Source organism: Pongo abelii, chromosome 5 (genome assembly GCF_028885655.2).
Source record: "Pongo abelii isolate AG06213 chromosome 5, NHGRI_mPonAbe1-v2.0_pri, whole genome shotgun sequence".
Classification (NCBI taxonomy): Eukaryota; Metazoa; Chordata; class Mammalia; order Primates; family Hominidae; genus Pongo; species Pongo abelii.
This window is the reverse complement of record NC_071990.2, coordinates 158,811,907-158,831,452: the sequence shown is the minus strand read 5'-3', so window position 1 is coordinate 158,831,452 and position 19,546 is coordinate 158,811,907. Positions and strand designations below refer to the sequence as shown.

At 42.7% G+C, this 19,546-nt stretch overlaps 1 protein-coding gene across 10 annotated transcripts in view; it reads right to left on the bottom strand.

The window, feature by feature from the left end:
• The window catches only part of ARID1B (AT-rich interaction domain 1B), a 433,110-nt gene that overhangs the window by 75,920 nt on the left and 337,644 nt on the right, over positions 1–19,546 (bottom strand). For 9 of the 10 annotated variants that reach the window (XM_024248190.3, XM_024248192.3, XM_054558365.2 and 6 more), the window contains one exon: positions 371–550. The exons of the other annotated variant lie outside the window; for it this stretch is intronic. In XM_024248190.3, coding sequence (XP_024103958.3) covers positions 371–550 — 180 coding nt within the window. The remainder of the gene's footprint in view (positions 1–370; positions 551–19,546) is intronic. 10 annotated transcript variants of the gene reach the window in all.

Genomic DNA, 19,546 nt, shown 5'->3' with positions numbered 1-19,546 from the left:
AACCAGAATCCAGCCCAACAAAGCCCAAGTTTAACATCAGAAACCTGAGAACGTGGCTTGTGTCTTTTTCTCTACGTTTAGAACCACGTCACAGAAGATAGGGGTCCCCTACTTCATTAGTAACACAAGGATGATGAGCACCTACCCAAGTGTCTGATACATAAATGCTTCACCAATAGTGGCTGTAATTATTCCTCCCATCATTATGGGCAACTAAAGTACTGTGGGCTTGTATGAACCTCACAAACCTGTCAGGTAACAGATAATGGATCTTACGATATGTTTACAATATTAAAATCTTGAAGGACTAGCACATTAAGAAAATTTCTACAACTTGCTGCCATGCATTTTGGAGAAGCTTTGGTTTTACCTTGTGGTCCATACTGGCTCATCTGTGGACCGTAAGTCCCACTTGAGTTACTCTGCTGAAAGCTACTGATTCCAGCATGCATCTGGCCCCCGGGAGAAGGATGAGGCGACATGGATGGTCCTGTCTGTTGAGGTCCATACTGAGCCATCTGAGGGTTTCTTTGTGTGCCTGCCATAAAACCTAAGTGGGAAATAAATGGAAACATATAAATGCAGGTGTTTCATAATCTCTGCATACATACAAATGGACATGGACTGATATGGCAGGTGGCAGGGGAGAAGGCTGGTACCATAAGATTCTCCTAAAAAATAGCTACAGACATCTCAATTCAGCGTGGACGGTCTGGAGGGTGCCCTGGTGAAACCCTGGTCCTAACCCTGAATTCCCATCAGGATTCCCAGGAAGACAATGGCTTGTGGACTTAAATTAGGGAGGGGAGAAGAGGGAGAAAAGGCAAATGACCTTAACCTCTCTTGCAGATAAAATCCCTACAAAAAGCAACAGTGACCGACTGCTGTACTGCAAACCCTCTGCCCCTGCCAGGCTGGCCATGCCGTGCGTGCCCCCTCCAAGCCTTTGCTCCCTGCCCAATCCCTGGGATGCAGCTCTCTGGTCACTCAAAGATCCCACCCGTTAGACCCAGGGTACCAGCTCTTCCCTGCACAGAGCTGTTTTTCTCCCCTCTGGTGTCCTCAAGCAGTAACCATTAAACTTGGCTCCTAAAGAGCCTGCAGACTTCTGAATACCTGACTCGCACTACCCCTTACAGGTCAACTGCAAACAACTGCAGGCTTGCACTGTATTCTGCTGCGCCCCAGCAGAACCTTTGACTTTCTCCTTCAAACCTGTTGGGTCTTGAGACTTATCTACCTCTGTAACTGGCACTGCCACTCCTCCAAATGCTCCTTCTGACACATGGGATGCCCACAAGGCCACCCTTTCCTGCTTTCCTCTAAGTGTGATCCATCCATCAGCACGTCCTGGTGACTCCGCTCCGACACAGATCGTGAGTGGTACTTCTTCCTTATTTCTACTTCTACCAAAGCCAGCCCCAGTTGTGTCTTCTCCTGTCCACACCACAGCTGTACCACCGACCACTCAGCCTTGCTAACCCCAGTCTTGCTCCTTTTGGTTCATTTTCCTCAAAGGTGCCAGAATAACTTTCAGGAATACAAAAGGAAATGAGAGCATATCTCTCCCCTGCATAAAACTCATCAAAGCTGGCCGGGCGTGGAGGCTCACGCCTGTAATCTCAGCTCTCTGGGAGGTCGAGGTGGGTGGATCACGAGGACAGGAGTTCAAGACCAGCCTGGCCAAGATGGTAAAACCCTGTCTCTACTAAAAATACAAAAATTAGCCGGGCACGGTGGCAGGTGCCTGTAATCCCAGCTACTCAGGAGGCTGAGCCAGGAAAATCGCTTGAACTCAGAAGGCAGAGGTTGCAGTGAGCTGAGATGGCGTCCCTGCACTCCAGCCTGGGCCATACAGTGAGACTCCATCTCAAACAAAACAAAACAAAACATCATCAAGGCTTCCCACTGGCGCTAGAATAAAATGCACACATGTGACCCTGTCTGTGAGACCTCGTGAGCTCTGGCTGCTGCCTTTCTCCCTTCAGCCCCATTTCCTAGAGCTTTCTCCCCCTCCACTGCACTGCAGGTCCCAGAGTTCCCAGAAGACAACATCGTCCTCCTTCCCTCAGCAAAGCCTCTCTCCCCCGTTCCCTCCTCCCGGCTCGCCCGCGATCTGCTCTCCACACTGCTGGGTCCTTCTCACCCCTCAGCCCTCTCTCGACACCCGATCAGAGGTCACACCAACCCTTGCCCTTTCCCACTCACCTTCCTTCATAGCACTTTTCATAATCACTGGTAATCACTTAATTTTATTTTGACTCACTTATCATCTCTCTTCCCCACTAAAACATTAGCTCCATGAGGGCAAGGATCACACCTGGGTTCACTATCCTCGGTGCCTAGCAGAGTGTGTGGGACATGGTGGTTAACAAAACGATTGCTTTTTAAAAAAATGAATGGATGTTAAATTCTTCATGCGCCCAACAGTGCTGAGTACAACACATAGGTGCTTGGTGGGCAGATGATTCAAATGGATAAAGAAAACACATCTTTATACATCACTGGAAGGCCAGGTACATCCACTCTCAGGAGTCCAGGCAAATAGAAGTGAGTTCACAGACGGAGCTGTGCAATACTCATTAGGACAAAGAGGACCCCAAATCAAGACAGATTGAGAAAAAGCTGATGTTATCCATCTAGCACACTAACAGAGGACAGTTTGAAAAACAACTCTCAGAACACAGGGTTTTGTGTTCGGGAGACGGGCCCACGTTACCAGGTGAAGGCTCTAGCTGGAGACGGGCAGGTTTCTGCTCCAGGAGAACCTAAAGCAGTAGCTTCAAAGAAAGTCCACTGAGGCAGCTGAAGGGTAAGATAATCCCAGATCTAAGTTTGGCTTGAGGTTAAATGGCATATTGTATTTACAAAGGTGGCCACAGTTTACATTTCAATAATAAAAAAAGAGATATTCTAACATTGCTTCTGTTTAAAGAGATAGACATAAAATAAAAATAAGTTGAACTATTTCTTATTATCCTATTTAACTTATTTATAAAGATAAGCCTTATGAAATTGGGCTCAATTGGCAGCTTCCAGATATAAACCATCATAGAAAACATTTGCTTTTTCAATCTGAAAACAAACAGAAATCAGAGCACTAAAATTACTATGAATGATTGCATCTTAAGATGTTACATGAAATATTTATCTAAGCTTTACTATAAAATTCTCAAGTGTTTCAGATAGAGTCCTGTTTAATAAAAAAAAGTGTTTCAATTTCATAGAGATCATGTGGGTCTCCCCTTACTTTCTCTGAAAAGAACAATTGCTTTTTCTTCCTTAGTTAAGGAAAATAACACAGGCCCTTTAATCAGCATTAAATTTCACTCCAACCATGAAGGTGTCCATGCCAAAGGGTTTGGAAGCTCTGATAATATACTCTATTCTTTTTTTTTTTTTTTTTTCTTGAGATGGAGTCTCACTTTGTCACCCAGGCTGGAGTGCAGTGGCACGATCTCATCTCACTACAACCTCCGCCTCCCAACCTCAAGTGATTCTCCTGCCTCAGCCTCCTGAGTATCTAGGATTACAGGCACACGCCATCATGCCCAGCTAATTTTTGTACTTTTAGTAGAGACGGGGTTTCACCATGTTGGCCAGGCTGGTCTCGAACTCCTGACCTTAAGTGATCTGTCTGCCTCAGCCTCCCAAAGTGCTGGGATAACAGGTGTGAACCACTGCGCCCAGCAGTATACGATACTCTTAAGTTTTTGCGGCTTCTGTGACACTCATTATAGGCTTAAGGTTGGTTCAAACGAGTGCTAAGAATTCATACCTAGGCAAGGTATTTCTTTTTCTATTTACTCAGTCCTTAAAAATACATATGTAATGTTCCACTTGAACTATCTCAATTGTCACTAGCATTTCACACAAAATCACATTTGCAAAACGGAGATGCAGTTTCCAAAAGGAGATAGAATCAAAAAGCGAATTCAAACGAGGCTGCTTCACAGTATCAATTTCCCATACCTTAGGGACAAAGTTCTACTGGGTGTGGAACCTACCTCCTTACATAGAAATTACAACTTGAAAGCTATTTTTTTCTTTCTATTATTTACTTTTGCAATGGCACCACTTAAAAGAGCTTCCTGAAATCTTGTTTTCTATTTTTGGTGAGACTCACCCCTTTCCCTGACTCCTTTCTAAGCTAGCATCATCTAACGGCAGTGGACTGGGAATGGAAGGCATAGATTGTGGTCTTGTTTGCGTCATGAGCTCTGAATCTAGTAGGGGAGACAGATATGTAAATAAATGGACTGCAGTGGGTATTGAATACAGCTTGCTGTGTGACTTTCGGCAAATCATAACCTTTCTGAGCCACAGTCCTGGATCTTGTGAGGATCAACTGAGATAATATGTCAAAGTGTCCTATAATCCGTGATGTGATATACAAAAAAAGTTAAGACATTATAATGTTAATGTTTGGTTTATAAACTCCCAAAAATATCTTTTAACTTGGATAGCCTATACATTCAGATGAAGCTTCCAGCTGGGATGAACAAGTTTTTATTTCTACATGTTTTTAATTCAAATGTCTGGAATCCACATTACTCCAGCACTTGGGTAACTGTGTACAAATTATAAAGGGTTAAAAAGGTTGTATTATGGGAAGTACCTCTCACATCCCTGTCTTCTGCCAGAGTTCCCCTGGCCAAAGGCAAATGGTTTTTCAATGTATTCTTTCAGAGATATTTTGTAATTTGTGGTTGTGCTTTTATTTTGGTTATCAAGAGTAAATGTGAACATGTTAAACAGCTGTCTTTACTTCCTTTTCTATAAATGTCTGTTTATATCGTTTATCTCTTTTTCTATTGGTTGCACTCTCTCTCTTGAATATGAAGTATTTCATCTGCAGGTACAGCTCCTATTAACAGATGAATGGCTGCATGGCTCACCCAAATCTCTGTATCTGCAGTCCTGTGAAAAGCTGGTCTTTCAGTTGGGGTAATAATGGCATAGACCATATATTGCCATAAGAGGAAATGTTATGACCTGACTGGCATTTGTTTTCTTTTTGAGACAGGGTCTCTCTATGTTGTCTAGGCTGGTCTCGAACTCCTGGCTTCAAGTGATTTTCCTACCTCAGCCTCCCAATTAGCTGGGACTACAGGTGTGGGCCACCATCCCTGTTGCATTTTTGAAAACTAACCCTACTGTAATAAGCATCATGAAGAAAGGATTGAAGAGGAAGAGAAAGGTTACACGTGAGAAGACCAGTTAGGAGGTAGGTACGTGACACATAATAGAAAATCACAATTAAATGCCAACACTAGCTAATCCTACTAAAAAAGTATTCCATTATGGATATTTTTAAAGGTTATTGAATATTGCCGTAATCTCCTAAACAAATTGATAAAAAATTAGAAGATAGAAGTTAGCTAAAAATGAAGCATTTCTAAATAGAAATACTTCCTAAATACAGGAACGATGCATATCTATTAGCAGTTTCGTCATCTGTAACATGGGGGCAATCGTATCTACCTCACAGGGTTGTAGTGAGGATTCACGGAGATAAACATGCATAACAGGGCCAGCTCACAGGAAGCTTTCAACAAGCAGTAGCTTTTTTTTTTTGGAGATGAAGTCTTGCTCTGTCACCTAGGCTGGAGTGCAGTGGAGCACTCTTGGCTCACTGCAACCTCTGCCCCCCGGGTTCGAGTGATTCTTCTGCCTCAGCCTCCTGAGTAGCTGGGACTACAGGCGTGCACCACCACGCCTGGCTAATTTTTGTTTTTTTTTTTTTTTTTTTTGAGACGGAGTCTCACTCTGTCACCCAGGCTGGAGTGTGGTGGCACAGTGGCGCGATCTTGGCTCACTGCAACTTCCACCTCCTGGGTTCAAGCGATTCCCCTGCCTCAGCCTCCTGAGTAGCTGGGATTACAGGCACCTGCCATCACGCCCGACTGATTTTTTTTTTTTTTTTTGTATTTTTAGTAGAGACTGGGTTTCACCATATTAGCCAGGATGGTCTCGATCTCCTGACCTTGTGATCCGCCCGCCTCAGCCTCCCAAAGTGCTGGGATTACAGGTGTAATTTTTGTATTTTTAATAGACACGGGGTTTCACCATATTAGCCAGGATGGTCTCGATCTCCTGACCTTGTGATCCGCCCGCCTTGGCCTCCCAAAGTGCTGGGATTACAGGCGTAATTTTTGTATTTTTAATAGAGATGGGGTTTCACCATATTGGCCAGGCTGGTCTCAAACTCCTGATCTTGTGATCCGCCCGCCTCAGCCTCCGAAAGTGCTGGGATTACAGGCGTGAGGCACCATGCCCGGCCAATTCTTGTCACTATTATAGATTCAAACAAGGGTATAGGACAGGTGGCATGGTAACCAAGAGAGCACTGGGCAAGGATCTCATCCTGGCCTCCAAGTCTGCTGTGCAGATTCTAGCCATTGACTTCACCTTTTTGGCCTGTTTCCTCACCTGCGCTCAATACTTGTAGGGGCACTTCCAGCTATAGGTGTCTATGATTCTGGTTTAAACGTTTTTCTTTCCTAGGAAGAAATCTAAATCAAGTCTGCAATTTCCAAGTATATTTATTTCGAAGGTAGTTCTTTTCTTGTTTTGTTATATTTTTATTTTTGAAAGAAATACATTTTAAAATGTTTCCCAAGAAATCAGATTTCAACTAAGAATTTTCTTCCTATTTATGGTGACATATTTGTTTGATTGCATCTTGCTTTTTTCAGAATGTTCTTCTAAGATGGTGTCTTGTAACAGAGTTTGCGAATAGCAAGCCTGACAGCTGAGGGAACGCAGCTGCGTCTTTAAAAGGTGTGACCTTTTCTAGTCATACGCCATCTGAGTTTAGAGTACCACACTTTCTAGTAAGGGAAATTCAGAAAATATAAAATGAATTTCCTATATATTGTGAAAGTATATTGAATTACTAAATGTATTATGGAATTATAGGGTCCCAAGTAAATATCTAACATGGGAAAATTCAAACTTTAGACAAAGCACTAAATTAGATATTATCTACATGATACAAAACAAAGTTTCCTCAAAACGTCATATGAAAATATGATTAATATATTCATCCGTAACATAAATCTGCACCAGGGTTCTGATCAGGGAATTTCCTAGTTTTGAGTCCTGCGCTGCATGCTCATACAGTCACCGAACTTGTACTACCACATTCCAAATGCAGAGACACCCTTCTGATGTTAAAACCAGACTACCCTTTCTGCCCTTTAGGGGGAAAAAAAAATCAAGCAAAAGAAAAATCCTTAGAGAGAAGTTAAGGTAGTGGAGTAGGAGAAACCCACCCCCTATGGATTTGTTTGGAAGCAGATCTGTTTAGAGGCCGAGTCTCCCATTCGCTGTGTGGGTCCACAGGCTCCTTTGTATAAAGTGAAGAACGCACATCTTGCTCTGGCTTACAAGATCATTCACCCTGAGAGTCAAATAAGAAAAATCCATGCAAAAATGCTTTGCTAAACTGAAAACCACCATGAAAACGCTATACAAAGGCATTACTATTGCCTTTATAGTGATTCTGTGAGCCCTTTAGTCACTGCGTGGGTTTCTATCTGAGCTATCAAACTGGTAACTCAATCCACAGTAATGTCACACAAATCTTCTACTAGCATGCACCTATTTTACTCTAACGTTCTCGGAACTGTGGTAAAAATAAAAGAGTATTTTTTAAAAAGCAAAAGATGTGATCCTTGCCCTTGAGGAACTGAAATTTTAGTTGAACAGAAAATAAAAGCCTATCAATAGGGAAAAATAATGAACTAAAATTACAAAGCAATTTATAACTTTATAGGAGACAAAAAAAGTAACATCTTAGTCAACTAAATATCACCACCTTTCTCTTCCATTTCTGGGCCATTAATGAGGTGCCGCGGCATGAACGAGCCAAGCACAGGCAACGTCTACCCTCATGGAATTAACATTCCAGCAGGAGACACAGACATCTGACAAATAACTCAAAGTCAGTGTGTGAAGCGGAGAACAAAAGAAATACAGGTGCTATGAGAGTATCAGAGGAGACCCAATTTAGACTGGGAGGGTGGAAGGTTTCCTCGAAGAAGTCACATTTCAGCTGAGACCTGAACAGCGTGTAGGAAGGACCCGGGCAAATCTGGCCAGACGGCTTCTGAGAGACTCCATTGTGACCAGTGGGTGTCATCCAAAGTGGATGTCCCAAGGCATGGACTTGGAAACTAAAGTTCCTGCATTGAGTTGAGTCTAGACGTCACTGGAGGTACCCTTTTATTTGGCTGGTTTAGAATTTTAACTTCTTCAAACCATCTGTAGCCCAGCTACCAACTATCAAGAAATGACCATCCACACAAGAAAAGCCAGCATTGACGACTTCCTGCCCTCTAAGCTTTGAGCATCTCCAGCCAGGCCCCAGGCTTATTGGTTTTCCTTCTCTAAGAAGAAAATCTGCTTGTGCCCAAGGCTGGTGCCTACACTTGGGCGCTGAACCGCCTTCCGCATCTCTCAGGGATCTGTGTTCATTCAAAAACCATTCACCGTCTCTTGACTCCTCAACTGGCTGAAGGCCAAACTTAGCCCAGCACACGAGTCTGCCGCCCTACCCTGGACATTCAGTCACCAGGTGCTCCCATTCTGGTTCCGTCACTTAGGCTCTGAGCTCCCTGTAGCCCCTGGGTTGCTTCAGACCTGCAAGTCCCTGCACATCCAGTCACTCAGCAAATACGTATAAACTTAGCAAATCTGCATTCTCAGGTTCTAGGCAAGGTGCCATTCCCTGGCCTATGAGCAGCTGATCTTTAATGAGCATATATTATATGCTAACAGCGTGTTCATTATTAGCCCATTTCAGCTTCAAATCAACCTAAAGACAGTGAGGCTCACAGAGATTGATTTGTGAGGCCACTTTCAAACTTTTTTTTCAACAAGCCATACTTTAGAGACATATTTTAATGTCATGATCCAATGTGCATATGTTTACATACTTACATATACTATTCACATACACTCTACATTTTCCAGAACAATGTTGACCCTTATTATGTACAGTGCACTCTGATATTTTACATATCATGGAAAGATCCACTAATGGGAGGCATAGCTTAAAAAACAAGATGGTGTGCTGTGTCCTTTGCTGCAGCTGTTTTTACAGGTGTGCCTAGAAGGCCACTTGCCTTCATACAGCTGATGTGCACCTGTTCCATATGACTCTGTTAGTGCTATCTTCCATGACATTCCTTGCCCTTCCAGGAAAGCGGTCACTTTCATATGCTTGAAAAGCACCACGTATGTTAGCTGTGGCCGGGCAGTTAGCACACTGCTATCATTTTTTATGCAACTGTCTCTCTCGCCAGACTATACGTTCCGGAGGCTTTAAAACACACTCTCCTCTCATCTGCCCAAGCAAGGTATCTGGCATAGAGTTAGAGCCAAAAACATGTGGTCTTAGTGAACAATAAACCATCTTTATTCAGACCCCTTTGCCTTTACTTTACAAAAGCAGCTTAATAAATTGGATTGTTTTGTTCTTCATCTCACAGTGTTTTCAAAGAATCATTTCTGAGGAAAGGGAGACAGCTGTCCAAGAAAGGACTGTTGTGAGAAGGAACAACTGATAGCTGACAGCAAGGCAAGGAAAAAAAACGAGTCTACTAGGCCAGAAAGCACGATTATTTCCATGGCCTAAATAACTATCAGACACATCCACCCTGTCCATCTCCACAGCCACTGTGAAGCTGTGAGGAGTGAGGGCTCTGCAGACCAACTGCCTGGGCCAAATCGTGTCTTCATCACTTACTAGTTCAGCAGCTGTGGGCACGTTAGTAACTGCAAAGCATCACTTTCCTTTTCTGAAAAATGTGGATGACAACTGAGCCTACCTTGTAAGATTAAATAAGAAAATGTGTAAAGCATACAGCTCAGTGCATGCACACACTAGACGTTTAATAAATGATAGCTACTACTATTCATAATATTTTTAATGCAATCTACCATTTATTTCCTGACTCCAAGTTTCCAAACTAATTTCTCTTGCCAGGTTTCCCTACAAACCATTCACCAGTGAAGCCAGAAAATGCTGCAAGTCCTTGGATGGTGGTTAATCTCTGGAGGTGCAATGCCACACCTGTGAGCCTCCTGGCACGCCTTCTGAGGCTGCCCCTAGGGAGTGGTGGCTCCAGGCTGGGCCTGCCTGTCCCACGCCTCCTCTACAAGGCCAGCTAGAGATGAGGGGGACCCTGCCTCACTTAGTTCACTATGCAGAAAGCCCTGTGCCCTTCCAGATAAATGGTTCCAGAAATAATTGGCCGACCATGTTATTTGGCTCAGAAAAGCTCAGCTTGTCAGTTTTAGGCCACTCAACCAACAGCTATAGTACTGATTAGCTCTGGGCGGCCTAAGAAGCAGTATACATCCTTCCTGATCTGGCAGATTCCCCAGAGTTTGCTTGTGGGGGGGAGCGGGAGAGAGAGAGAAAGAAAGAATTAAAAGAGAGAGAGAGAGACAGAGAGAGAGAGAGATGGACAGAGAGAGAGAGATCTCAAAATCCCCATCAAGTACCTGAATAGACTCTCAATGTGAGGAGAAGGGCCCTGACTTCTGGTTACCATGGGATCTCAAGCACCCATGGCAGTGAGTAGCTTGATAAACATTTGTCTTAATGGATGAAACAACCCATTAGGTTTTTTGTGGGGGTTAAAGGAAAACCAGTCTGAACTAAGAAGACTATTCCTGGCCGGGCACGGTGGCTCATGCCTGTAATCCCAGCACTTTGGGAGGCTGAGGTGGGTGGATCACCTGAGGTCAGGAGTTCAAGACCAGCCTGGCCAACATGGTGAAACCCGGTCTCTACTAAAAATACAAAAAAAAATTAGCTGGGTGTGGTGTTGGGCACCTGTAATCCCAGCTACTTGGGAGGCTGAGGCAGGATAATCACTTGAACCTGGGAGGCAGAGGTTGCAGTGAGCCGAGATTGTGCCACTGTACTCTAGCCTGGGACAGGGTGAGACTCCGTCTCAAAAAAAAAAGAAGACCGTTCCCTTTCTAGCTGTAAGTTAGAGCTCGCAGGACCCTGGCCTAGGAAATGGTGCCCTGGCAGGTTCTGCTGCCCCAGAGCTTGTGTGAGGGTATGAGCCCCACCCGGGCAGGCTCGTTTCCACCACATGCTAAGAGGCGAATCACTTGTCCTCAAGTTCATTCCAACGTTACATGGTGTTAATTTAGATGATGGATTCTAATACAATTTGATAATTGTTTGAATTCCATATTTTGTATATCTAATAGCTGAAGACAGGGGTAGTGGTGGGCTGCCAGGATATTCCCTGGAGTCATTGAGTCTGCATTTTGAAAGGACTGTTTTATTTAGGGGCATTCTCCTGTAAATAGTAATATTAGCATCAGTGAAAAATTCCTATTCCAACAATCCATTCTTGTTACATGGCAATGTAAGCAGAGTTCGCGTAAGTCTAGGAAAAACGCTACTTCAGTCTCTATTATGGAGACCTGTGTTAAAGACTAAGCCAAGAGACATTTTTCTTCTATCAATTAAAAACAAGAAATCCCTTCACTGCCCTCTTGGAAAACTGGCCTAGCTGGCCTAATGACAAGCCAGTCGTTGTCATAGGTGCTTGAGACTCAGTGGTAAACAAATTAGCATTTCTAAAACATGTCCCTGTGTTATTCTTAGATAAGTGAGTTTTCCAGACCTTTCCAGTGTGTTCTGCAGCAGTGTCCTATCTGTGGTTTGGTTAGCGGAGACTTTCCCTAGTTGATAAAAATGCTATATGCGGGCCAGGCACGGAGGCCCATGCCTGTAATCCTGGCACTTTTGGAGGCTGAGGCGGGTAGATCACTTGAGGTCAGGAGTTCAAGACCAGCCTGGCCAACATGGTGAAACCTTGTCTCTACTAAAAATACAAAAATTAGCTGGGCATGGTGACATGTACCTGTAGTCCCAGCTACTTGGAAGGCTGAGGCAGGAGAACTGCTTGAACCCAGGAGGCGGAGGTTGTAGTGAGCAGAGATTGCGCCACTGCACTCCAGCCTGGACGACAGAGTGAAACTCCGCCTCAGCAAAAAAAAAAGCTATATATGATTCTCTTATTTGCAAAAGAGATAATCTTTATAGCAAAGATCTAATGTTGCTTTCTAAACCTTAGCAGACCAAAAAAAAAATTAAAGAAACTGATTTATGATGTCCTTATAAGCAAATCACATCTTCTATATAAAAGAAGAAAAAAGGAATATTTTTGTGTAGTAGGAATACAGAAAAATTCTTCCCTGGATAAGAGAGAGACCTAACTTTAGAAATTTTCAAAAATAGAATGAAACTGTATTTAATTTTAAGAGTAAACTTAGTCCTTAAAACATATTTGGGGGTGGACGACATAAAGGAGACGGTGATGAAGCTCCGTGAACTTAAACAGGGCAATGTTGCCAAAGTTCCAAAATCGCCAGGGATGGGTCCAATTAAAGTACCATCCAATGAAAACATATCTCTAAGTTTGAAGGATGTTACAACACTGAGTTAGAAACAAAGTCAAATAAAAAGTGAAAGCAAAACTAGGAAATTTGGGGAAATAAAACTGGGAGGAATTTTAACATGGATCTTGTTTAGCCTCCAATCGTGTATTCTTTTCCTCTTCATGGGACACAACAAATTCTGCAATGTAAGCATTAGAAACTTTAAATCCTGTTGGAAAAAGTAGAGTCAAGCATGAAACCCAAGTCACCATTCATCCTACCCATGAAAGAGAAACCAGCAAAGACAGAAAGCGTGCGTGGCCAGGCCAATGCAGGAGAGCACAAAATCAATTACAGAAAAGTTTAATTTCTTCATCAAAGGTGCCTCGTCAGCTAGCAGAGAACGACAGCATTGTCAGGATGCCAACAAGACATCCAAGGCAACAGAAGCCACAGAAAAGCAAGCACGTTTTTCGTTTGGCACATGGACAATTGATTTTCATGTTGGCATCTGTCTCTTCAAGCCAGTTCAATAAGCTGCTTTGCCATGTGTGTGCGCCACGGTTACATACCACGCCACCTTTGCGGTGTCTCCACCCAGAAAGACAGGCAGAGGCATTTCTCTTCACAAATAGGTGTCACATCCCCATTTGGAGACAAAAACAGATTTAAAAAAATATTCTCGTTACATTTAACTATGTTCAGTGTTTATTTGCCTGCCTTCCTCTCTTCACAACATGAACTACTTTGAAGAAGACAGAAACTAATGGCCCATTCAAGGCTTTAACCCAGGCCCCCCGCGCCGCACCAGCTGTGCTGTTAGGTTAACTGGCAAAACTACTCCCTCTCCTTCCCCACTACCACAGAGCCTGATACTTGGAGCCGGGCACAGCAACCTCTAAGCTGTCCCCATCCACCCCACAAACTCCTCTCCGCTACTGACTGGTCCTGAAACTTATACCACCTATCACTGGGCAAATGAGAGTCCGGGGAGGGGTCAGACTGAGCACCCAGATGGCCGATGGGGACAGAAGATCCAGTCATTCCTTACACAAATCTTTTAAGTTTTAGCTGCAAAAGTCCGCTTCAGTGCTGAAGAAAAAGACAATGTATGTACGTCACTATGCGCTGGAGAAGCAAAGAAACTACTTTTTAAGGCTTTTGACCCAGGTCTCACCTGAGGTATGTGAACCTGATCTTACATTTACTATGTTCACAGTGCTTTGCAATTTTTACTGTTAGATACAAAATCTTATTTGAATTGTGCAATATATCCATGATCCTCATTTCACAAATAGTCCAAGGATACCAAACTAGTTAGTGATAAAGCTTGTACCTAAACCCAGATCTTCTGATTCCAAAGTCCGTGCAGATTAAAATGAGAAGCAGCAGGTAAGACATGAGGCCCTGGAGTTCTGAAACTGACAAGGCCACGGTCCCTCCACTCACAGAGCTCTAGAGTCTGGAAGAGAGTTCAACTGCAAATCAACTGTAATCCCAGCTGTTAATGGGTCACCAACACTGTACACATCTGGGCTGCTTCAGAGGGCGCCTAGCCCATAGGGGCAGCACCGTGACTGGTTATGCTTCCTTCATTTGTTCACCCAACAAACACCGACTCAAGCACCTACTAAGAGCCAGGCTGAGGACCTTAAGAATTAGGACAAGATACACAGGTAAGAAGACCCACAGGGGTGGTGGGGGTGCGGCTGAGGTGGGATGGCTGCAGAAGTGTTCCAGTTGGAGAGAAGAGTTTACATAAAGATCCCAAGAGGTTCAGTGTGGCAGGTGTTTGAGAGAGAAAGCAGTGTGATGACAGGGAGGCCAGCAAAGGAGGCCAGGGCTGGATAAGGACAGGCCCCTTGACCACACAGATCAGTGCGCCTTTATTTAAAGCACAGGCAAGTGACTAAAGGCATAGATGGTGAGGAATGACATGCTCTCACCAGTCTGAGGAGGTGGAATACGATCTCAAAGGCCTGAGGCTGGGGACAGGAGGAACAGCGAGGAGGCTGTGAGGTTAACTAGGTGTCTGGACTAGAGTGGTGATAGTGGGTATGGAGAAGGGGTGTGTGGGAACCTCTACTGGGGAAGAGTTGGTGGAACTTGGTGACTAATTAGTTTGGGGCAGATGGGGGAGAAAAACGCATCAAGGATGGCTTCTGAATTTTTGGCTTTGGAAAAAGACAACGGTTTTTCACTGAGACAGAAAAAACACAAAAGGAACAGAAAAAAGTGTTGTTATAAATCAATGAATTTACCTAAGATCCAGATGTTCTCAAATGTTTTCAGTGAAGAATAATGAGCCAATTACAAATAAGTATTAAGTATTAAAAGCCCACTTTAATTGGCAATTCAAAAAATTACTGCATATAACAAAAGTAACAAAATATGCTTCTTTTAAAATGTTCTAAAATTTCAACTGATGCTTCCTCAATGAATATAAATGGACTCTTATTGTGTGTGACATTTGTTTTCTCAGCTTTGGGATGAACCTATTTCTGGATAGCTGGCTTAAAAGGAACTTAATGATAAACCTAACACAAGTCCTGTGCCATGACTGCCTTCATTACTGACTAGCTTTGACTTGGTCCACAGTCTAGCACAGAGGCAGAGTTCTGAGGCTGAAGAAATTAGAAGCAGCTTTCCAAAGTGGTGTCTAGATATTCTCTTTTGTATAAAGCCTCCCATTTGAGTTTATTTTCATCTTTCACACATCACAAAGAAGGGATCTTCAATTAAGAGCGGTGGCTAAGTTAATTGCATCTGGGGGTGAGGGTAGATTATTGCTGATGTCCTACCAGGTTGATCTATAAACTTACACAGCATACATTAGGAAAATGATACATTTACTCTTTAAAACTAGAAAGGTAGATTAAGAAAACATTTTCTGACAAGAGTATATCTTATGATACATCTCAGCATCTGCAGATTTACTGTCACAATTACAACTGGGAATCCAACAGAAAGAAGAACAAAACAGTTTCTGTAGGTTGCAAAAACAGAAGAAAGTATCAAACCCGACTTCCAACTCCTTAAAAATTATCTGGGTGGTCTCCTTCATTTCAGTACTGACTTGTTAATCTATTCTTGAATATTAAGGAATTAGGTCAATTAAGATATTCAAAGAGCAATTTTCACATTAAAAAAATAACTTTTGATATAAATATCACCATGAAACTAGCTGACAACAGTAAAAAAATTTCAAAATTTTACATATTTCTACCTAAATGCCCCTGGGTCATAAAGAGCACGGCTGGGGTTGGGGAGGGGACTCAGCACAATCCATTTAGTGCCAGGCTCCAGGTGCAAGGGCTATGGCTCATACTGACACCCACTGTAAGTACAGCTATGCAGTCATGGAAATGCATCTGGGAAGAACGGGGGCAGGGGGGAGCAGCAGCGGTAGCTTTAATCTTGTGTAAGATCAAAATACTAACAGTGAGTTCAGAGGGACAAACACTATGTTATAGCAAACGACATACAGTATTTATTGGTAAAATTGTAAGCTTTCTTAATTTCACAACAATAAAGATTTTCTAGTTTGGTTGTCCTGTGCTTTCACAGGGTCTCGAGAGCTGGATGGCTTTAGTTGTTCGGCTCAGTCTCTGCTGAGCATCTGTGAAGCCCCGGCCTTCTGCCGACATGGGGTTCCCTGGCAGGGGATGAACACCGAGGGCCATGCAGGCCCTAGGGAAGCTCAGTCGAACTCACAGGAAGACACTGAATTCATTCTCTTTTTCGCCTGATTGCATGAAAAGGTAAGAGAAAGACATGCCCCCAGCCAAAAGATGTGCCCTATGCAAATAGAATGTGACTCGAAATTTGATAAGGAATTCTACTCAGACTTTGTAAAGAAGCTAAAATATACTATTAATTAGTGGGACTAAAATTATACCAAGGCAGTTAACATTCGGGGTTAATAACAGAAGCAGCATATAAAAAATGAAGACATATTGAATAATGAAATATTCAATAATGAAGACTATTCAGTCTAAACAAAATATGTAAGTTTGAAACCTCAGACTTTTGAAGTATAGAAATTTTGATTCAGCTTTTTGTGGTAGTACGCAAAAAGAACCTTGAAATGCCTGATCATACCCCATCTGCTACACCCTTTGCTGGGTAATGGCACTGTCTGTGTTTATAAAAATGCAGCTACCGATAAATATTACTCTGTGAACATCAGATTCCAAAGATGAGATTTTTGTGATTCTGCTGACAAACAGCTGTCAAGATCCCTATGTTTGGCTGGACAAAATACCAGAGGCTTAGAACAACACAAAATTTTGTTATCTATTTTCTCTACAGAACTATAGAGAAAATACACAACTCGCCCAGGTCACCTAATGTTGGTGTCACTGATAAAGCAAAAGCCAATTTTCAATCAGGTACAGCGTGCTTTGACTACAACTCCTCTTTTTTAACAGTGGAGAGGAAAAGCCAGTCCTTGTGTAGGTTGGAAAGTGGGCAGAAATGAAGGTTGGGGGGACCGTTATTCAGTAATTCTGGAAGATTTCACCTAAGATGCTTTCAGCACCGATCTGATGGCCACACAATGGTGCCAGAGAACTGCCTCCAGCAACAGAATACATTTCCTCGTGGCTCACAGTCCTGGAGCAGCATCCATTCTGCTCACATCTGTGTCCGAAAGGGGAAGTTCTTAGGGGTTCTGCTTCAGCATATCTCAAGGACTAATTAAATCCTCATTACGACCTTCTAATTATTCAAATACTATGGGATTACACTAGGAAAGTCCCTGCTGGCTTACTAGATGAAAAGGGTTAAATAACCTGTGTTGATTTTGGGAATCCAGATCTAGCTCAGACCTTCAGAAAATCACCAGCATTAACATGAATGTTTAACTAGACACCACTGTGAAATTAAAAGGGAATTCAATTAAAAGGTTTTCGAAAAATTAATTCTGACCTCTCTACATCTGTCCAAATAAATAAGCTTTCTGTCAGCATTTTCACCTAATTGCTAATCCAATAAACTAGAAGGGCATTTGTTAGTTTCATTAAGCTTAACGTGTCATTGGGGTTAAAAATGTGGTAACTTTAATGTTAATAATTATTATACTTATTTATCTACTCAGATGACTATTCTGTATTCCCTCCAAGACTTCCTGAGAAAGAGGACAACCTATTAATAAGCCGTTTCCTATTGTTCTTTTTGAATTTCAAGACATATAAAGATTAAGAAATAAGGATAAAACAAATGTGAACTGGTCACCTGCAATTTTTGTAAGATTCATTTCAGTATTTTAAGGTTATCTGAACTGTTCCTCCAATGCCTTCGGTGGCCTAATTTACACTGCTTGATTTTCTGGCAAGGTGATTTAGTAACATTTCTGTATATTGCCATATGAGGTCTACAGAGAGGTTTAAAATAAAAACCAATGGCAAATGTGTTACAACAGAATACTAAACTGAGGTTTTTACCGTTTTTCTTTAAAATTCATGTACATAATGAAGAAGTAAAGGCCAAAAAATCTGAACTAATTTTCTTTATTTAGTTAAAAAGAAGTTCCGCCGGGCGCGGTGGCTCACACCTGCAATCCCAGCACTTTGGGAGGCAGAGGCGGGCGGATCACGAGGTCAGGAGATCGAGACCATCCTGGCTAACACGGTGAAACTCCATCTCTAATAAAAATACAAAAAAAATTAGCCGGGCGTGGTGGAAAACAGAAGATGTAGAGGAGGCAATACTATGTAAGCGAGTAGAGAGCCCAATAAACATCTAAAGTTTTCCCTCCATTTGTAACCTATGATGCCATATCCATATTTACTTGTACAAATACCTTTTATACATAGAAAATATCAAACTGTAGAAACTCACAGTTATTTTCATCTATGTACAATGTGGGGAAATGGATTTGTGACTGATATCCTGTGACAAAACTCAATACCAAAACCACCAGATAAAATGGGCACCGAAAAAGAGATGGGGTGGGGATGGGGACTGCAGGTTTACAAAGGACTGCTGTTAGGAAATCCGGGCACTTCACTGACCTTGCTGTCACCAGTAAGGTACCTCTGAAACACAGGGTACATGGTTTATTAACATATGCTCTTCCTGAATGGGAACACAGGACCAAGTAGAAAAGAAAGATCAGAGCAAGGGTTCAGCTTCTTGAGACTGGGGGGACTTAGGCTCCAAGGCAGTGTTGCCAGCATCACTGCCCCAGGAGGACTTGGAGGGAGGACTCAGAAAACTGCACCTCTAGAGAGAAGTAGGCTGCATCATCTCTCACTCTCCATCATCTCTTGTCTCTGTGCAAATGTGTTTCTAGATTCCGTGCCACTAAAGAAAATGTTATCTCCTTGGGTACATTAAAGAAAGTACGTATACGGTGGAATATTACTATATTATCATAATCTTATTTATTAAAACAAACTAAGTGTAAACGGAACTGTTCAATGTGGTTATTTTAGCACTCAGCAGTACAGAAGCAATGTCATTATCCTTTCTATCAGGGTCTATGGTTTCCATGATATACCTTTTTTTTTTGAGATGGAGTGTTGCTCTGTCACTCAGGCTGGAGTGCAGTGGTGTGATCTCAGCTCACCGCAACGTCTGCCTCCCTGGTTCAAGCGATTCTCCTGCCTCAGCCTCCTGAGTAGCTGGGACTAGAGGCGCACACCACCATGCCCGGTTAATTTTTTGTGTTTTTAGTGGAGACGGGGTTTCACCATGTTGGTAAGGCTGGTCTCGAACTCCTGACCTCAAGTGATCCACCCGCCTCTGCCTCCCAAAGTGCTGGGATTACAGGTGTGAGCCACCGTGCCCAGTGTGACATACTTGTTTAAAAAAAGATACTAACTCACTAATGTATTTCTTGGCCTGTTTCTTTCAGCACTTCCCTAAACAAGGTAGGTATATATCAATTGTAAGAGTATAAACAAAGTTAAGTTACTTTCCAATATGGGGGAATGAATTTTGGGGAATTTCCTAGTAAGAGTTTTCTTAGATCTACTTTCCATTGTGTATCCTGCTGGTACACACCAAATGATGGTCCAACAAACAAATGTTTTTATTATTGTGTCAAAGCATTAAAGTCACTGTCATTTGCCATTTAGACACCTGATCAAGTGGCATTTGATCAAAGGTTATTAGGAGCTAACAT